General features: G+C 47.1%; 1 protein-coding gene across 1 annotated transcript in view; it reads right to left on the bottom strand.

Moving 5' to 3' along the window:
* Positions 1-5,000, bottom strand: part of LOC125044163 (long-chain-fatty-acid--CoA ligase 4-like) — a 19,993-nt gene that overhangs the window by 171 nt on the left and 14,822 nt on the right. The window contains exons 2-3 of the mRNA XM_047640615.1: positions 4,542-4,600; positions 1-4,212 (exon numbers count right to left, since the gene is read on the bottom strand). The exon at positions 1-4,212 is cut by the window's left edge and continues 171 nt beyond it. Of these exons, the coding sequence (XP_047496571.1) occupies positions 2,179-4,209 (2,031 nt within the window). The 5' untranslated portion in view covers positions 4,210-4,212; positions 4,542-4,600 and the 3' untranslated portion in view covers positions 1-2,178. The remainder of the gene's footprint in view (positions 4,213-4,541; positions 4,601-5,000) is intronic.

The following is a 5,000-nucleotide window of genomic DNA, read 5'->3' as shown; positions in this document are numbered from 1 at the left end:
AAGCTCATTATCGTAAACAAACTGCCCTTTAATACCGAGACTCGTTGCGAGAGATGAATTGCTTTCCTGATTGATACTCTAATAAGGGTTCGAAGCTGATGTACACGACTTCTATGTCACACAAACATTAATGACTCACAAGGATTGAAAAGTAAAAAGAAATATATGTTGCAGTCCAGACATATTTACTTTTGAGGACCGAAGTTAGGGCCACTTTGTTTTTGTTTTTTTTACAAACGGGCCACGAGGCGGAGCATACTCCCTTTACCCTGGCCCTGTCTGCCGCGAAACGCCCGGTGCGCGTTGCACAAGTGAACACAGGGGATATGTATGGGTTTATGTTTTTGTATATGTATGTACATGTGTCTTGTATACAAATGCATGCTAGAAAGTGTGAAGGCACTCTAAGGCACTTTAAACCTTGTGACGAATGTACAGAAACTGCATAGTGTTCCCAGAGAAGAGCGAGTGCTTGGCAGTGGGGTCATTAACTCGGCGGCGAGCAGTGGAGTCACATTACAGGAATATGCACTAATTGAAGGCCTCCATGTGATTATCACAAATAATTAAATGATTATGAAATGATGTCAATGATATAATCAAAATAGTGATGGAGACAATTTTGGTTTTCTTGTTATTATCAAAGCGATGCATTCTAGGTAATATATGAACACTAATGACGAATCTCCTAGTGGACTCGCACACATGAATCTAGAATATATAAACATTCACATATATAAACACCTTGTCCCTGCCAGCGTTCTCTGAATAAATTATCTTCCCATTATAACGGGCTTCTTAATAAGCTGGTAACAGCGATGTGAACAATATATGCTGTACGCAAAGCTTACAAAGAGTAAAATATAATATGCCTTTGACAAAGAAGTACAGAGTAGGTAAAATGTCGAGCGCAATGCTATTCTAACAGAAGCTTACTTTCAACACTTAACTACAAGACAAGACAAGGGAGGCTGATTATTGTGGGCTTCCTCCACTGAACCAAATGAACGTAGTTAGCTCTTCCGGTTGGACGAGGAAATTCTCTACTCTGCATTTCTTCCTGTACAAACGACAAAATTGTGTAAAAATAAGGAAAAAACATGAAAGAAAGAGACGTTTATGGCGAGTTGTACCGTTCACTTGCAAATGAAAGAACATGTCGGAAATCACTTTTTATCAAATTGTTTTCCAAAGTGACTAACGCCACGACGGCGCCGATAAAGAGTAAATATGGTCTGCGGCATATGGATGGTGTGGTGGGTTCTGTTAGGGTATGTTAGCCATCACGAAGATGCTCTTGCGTTGGCGCGAATTGCGGAGCTACATGTATCGTAGACTTTAGAGTTTGCGCTTTGGCTACTGCATTTCTGTGTAGTACATGAAGCAGTGTGTAGATGAAAAACACTTGAAATTCAGTGATCCCCTTAAAGAATAACATTATTAACCAACATACAATAACATAGTGCATATCCACACATCTAAAAGTATTACACAAACGTAACAAATGAAAATGCTTCATCATGGCTGCAAACACAGCCATTCCATCAAACAAAAACAAAAAATATTTGTTGTAATAAACAGGATGAGTGAGATGCATAAGAGTGAAATGGCCATTTAAGCATTTTGTTTACTCGCACACTTTTGGCACCTTACTGTAGGCTCGGGGTCCTCGTTCAAATATTTGGTTTTCAGATTTTGTTGCCACTGCACATTGCACTTAGCAATCGTTTTCAAAAACGATACATTTTTTTTCTCAAATCATGGTATAAAAATGCAAAAGTATCAAAATTTATCAAAATAATAATATGATAATAATAATATACAATCACTGATCTCGACAAAAACTGGATCTTGTATTATCTGGAAAATGTTGCCATATTGAAAGCTTGGACAAACAAGACGTACGGAAACTGCTGAGACTGGATAATACCAATAACTCCGAATATCTTTTGTTATCGTTTTTCTTCTACTTTGCTTACAATACACTTGTTTTCTTTGCGATAATGAGGAAGCAGGAAAAAACATGAAGAGCAAGCATTAGTCACCATTGACCTTGACCCGAGTTTGCCCCGATTATGATTTCAAATATGCTGCACTTTCTGAACAGCTGATACTCGATCTAGTCTTTTCCCGGATCAGTGTATACTGTATCTATAAATAAGCAGATCTACAAGCGTCCTATTCTTGAGTGCCTAAGTTGCCATAGAGAGCATCGATTTCTGCCTTAAAGTGCGCGACAAGGGGCTTCCTCCGAATCTTGAGAGCCGCCGTCACGAGGCCGGACTCCGGCGTCCACGGCTCAGGGCTTAGGTGGAGGCCCAAGGGGATGTCCCAGCGCCCGAGGCCTTGCTTCTTGCCGTGGCTCTGCAGCTCCTTCAGCACAGCGGCCACCACGGGGTTTTCCTTGCACAGGTTGGGAAAACTGGTTTCCCCTTTTGGGTCTGCCTTAGGATCAAGGTTGTCTGAAATTTTCTTAAGGCGGTCGTGGATAGGTACGACAATGGCAACGCAGTTCTCAGCGCCAGGGAATGCCCACACGAAGATGCTCTCTATCACTGGATGCGTCTTTAGCTTCATCTCAATGGCCCCCAGCGAGATGTACTCGCCAGTGCGCAGCTTTACTAGATCCTTCTTGCGGTCGATAATACGCAGAACACCCGTGTCATCAAATTCTCCGATGTCTCCCGTCTGGAACCATCTTTGACCATCCATCTCAATGAATGACTCCTTTGTCTCGGTTGGCAGGCGGAAGTAGCCCCTCGAGACTGTGGGGCCCCCCACAAGAATCTCTCCTCGGGGGTGAGGCTCATCCGTGGTGCGGTAGCCACCCTCCTCCCAGTCCCTGAGGGTGACCAGGACCCCGTGGTTAGGCGGGCCGCACTGCCCTGTGCGAGTGTCGTCGGTGTCAGTGCTTGAGATAGAAGCGGCCGTCTCCGTGGCTCCGTAGCCCACTTGCACAGTGCAGCCGAACATGGCCCGGATCTTGGTGTGAGTCTCAGGCGACAGCGGGGCTCCCCCCACCACTAGCATGCGCAGCTCGCCTCCAAGATGCTCCTTGACTTTGTTGAATATCAAAGTATCAAAAAGCTTACTCACCGAGGGCGGCACCGTTTGCTTGAGCTTGAGGGCTGCATTGAAGATTTTTGCCTTGAGGTAGCCCTGGTCCTCAATGACCTTAGTGACGCCCTTAATGATTCTGTCGAGCACAAGCGGCACTGCGTTAAGGCACGTTGGCTTGGCCACCTGAGCGTCGCCGAGCGTCCCCTTCATTATCTTGGGGCTGACGCTGGTCAGGGTCAACGGCGACGAGTACACTATGGTCACGTTCATGGCGACGAGCGAGATCTCGGTGGCCAGCTCCATCACATGGGCGAGGGGAAGGAAAGCCAGGTAACGGTCGCCGAGGCCAATGTCTGCCTGGATGGCGTAGCCCGTGATGGCAAAGAAGATGTTATTGTGCGTGAGCTCCACGCCCTTTGGACGACCTCCTGACCCGCTCGTGTACATGATGATGGCCAGATCGTCACCAGCTGGCAGATCCGAGGTGGCTTCCACGGACTCCCCAGCTTTTACCACATCCTTGAAGGCCATCACAGTCACGTCCGTGAGGTCTTCGGGCACTGTGCCCATGCCCTCCAGCTGATCCTCCATCACAATCACATGCTTGATAGCAGGGCACTTGGGAAGGAGCTTCAGCGTGCGAGCGAGGAGGTCGTACGAGGTGATGATCATGCTGACCTCCGTCTCATTCAGTGACGACACGATGTTATCATCTGCGAGGTTGGTGTACACGGTGACGAGTGACAGCTTCTGGCGCAAACTTCCCATGGCCGCCATGAACCACTCGGCGCGCGTCTCCGCGAACATGGCGATCCTGCCGGTTTCTCCCGTGCCGATGGAGCCGAGCCCAGCGCTGAACCTGACCACTTGCTCGTGCACCTCGCGGTACGTAAGGAACGAGTAGTCCCCGAGCTGCAGCTTCTCCAGCTTCTTGCCGCTCTCCACGACGCGTTCCCGGCCCAGCAGCTGCCGCGTGCCCATGCATGGGGCGTCGCCATGCTTGTTGGCCGCGTACTCCAGGATGGCCGGCAGAGTGGTGGCGTTGGCGGCCTGGAGCTCCTCCAGCAGCCGGAAGCCGTGCTTGTGGCCCCCGTCGCCCTTGACCCAGTGGCCCGCCTCATTGCGGACGCCCTTGCGCTCCAGCACCATCGCCTGCGAGGGGAGGGGGTCGTCAGCAGGGAAGGCACAGCGATGATTAGGGAAATAAGCACGCACACACGCTTATACAATGCCAACATTTAAAGTGATAATAAATAGCAATAATGATAGCGCTCTAATTAATAATACAAATACTACTACTGATATGAAAGCTGATAATTATCCATTATGCAGAATCAAAATTTTCAAAGCTAGCGTCTTTTTCTAATCTTAAATTCCATGAATCAGTTATAGCTGCAGTTTTTTGAGGTATTAACACACCCACATGAGGATCTGCACCGGGCTCACCCTCGAAATAATGAAGAGATAGAAACCAACCTCACCCGTTTATTCCAGTTCCACGACGCCTTGGCCTTCCTTCGGGCGACACACGCGTACGTTCCTGGAAATTGGATCGCTGTTAATTTTTTGGGACACCTCATCACCCCGCCCCACCCAACCCGATGGGCGATATACGCACGTACACATTTGTATATCTATATCGATTTATCCACCTGTCTACCTGTCTGCTTACCTATCTATCTACATGTACATGTACACATACGATAACAGTCGATAGTACGTATCATCATTGAAGACATCATCATTATCATGATAATCAGAAAATGTCATGTAATGCAAAGTGGATGCCAATCTCCATATTTATGCTTAAATAAGACCATTACTGTGATCACATATTTACCCAACAATTCCATGCTACTAACAACATTCTATTCCGGTACCATAATAATTCCGTACAACATTCTATCACCATCATCTGGAGCACGTTTTTTAACTTTAAC

This window comes from Penaeus chinensis, chromosome 35, assembly GCF_019202785.1.
Source record: "Penaeus chinensis breed Huanghai No. 1 chromosome 35, ASM1920278v2, whole genome shotgun sequence".
Classification (NCBI taxonomy): domain Eukaryota; kingdom Metazoa; phylum Arthropoda; class Malacostraca; order Decapoda; family Penaeidae; genus Penaeus; species Penaeus chinensis.
The sequence above is the reverse complement of the archived record's forward strand: the minus strand, read 5'-3'. Positions and strand labels throughout refer to the sequence as shown.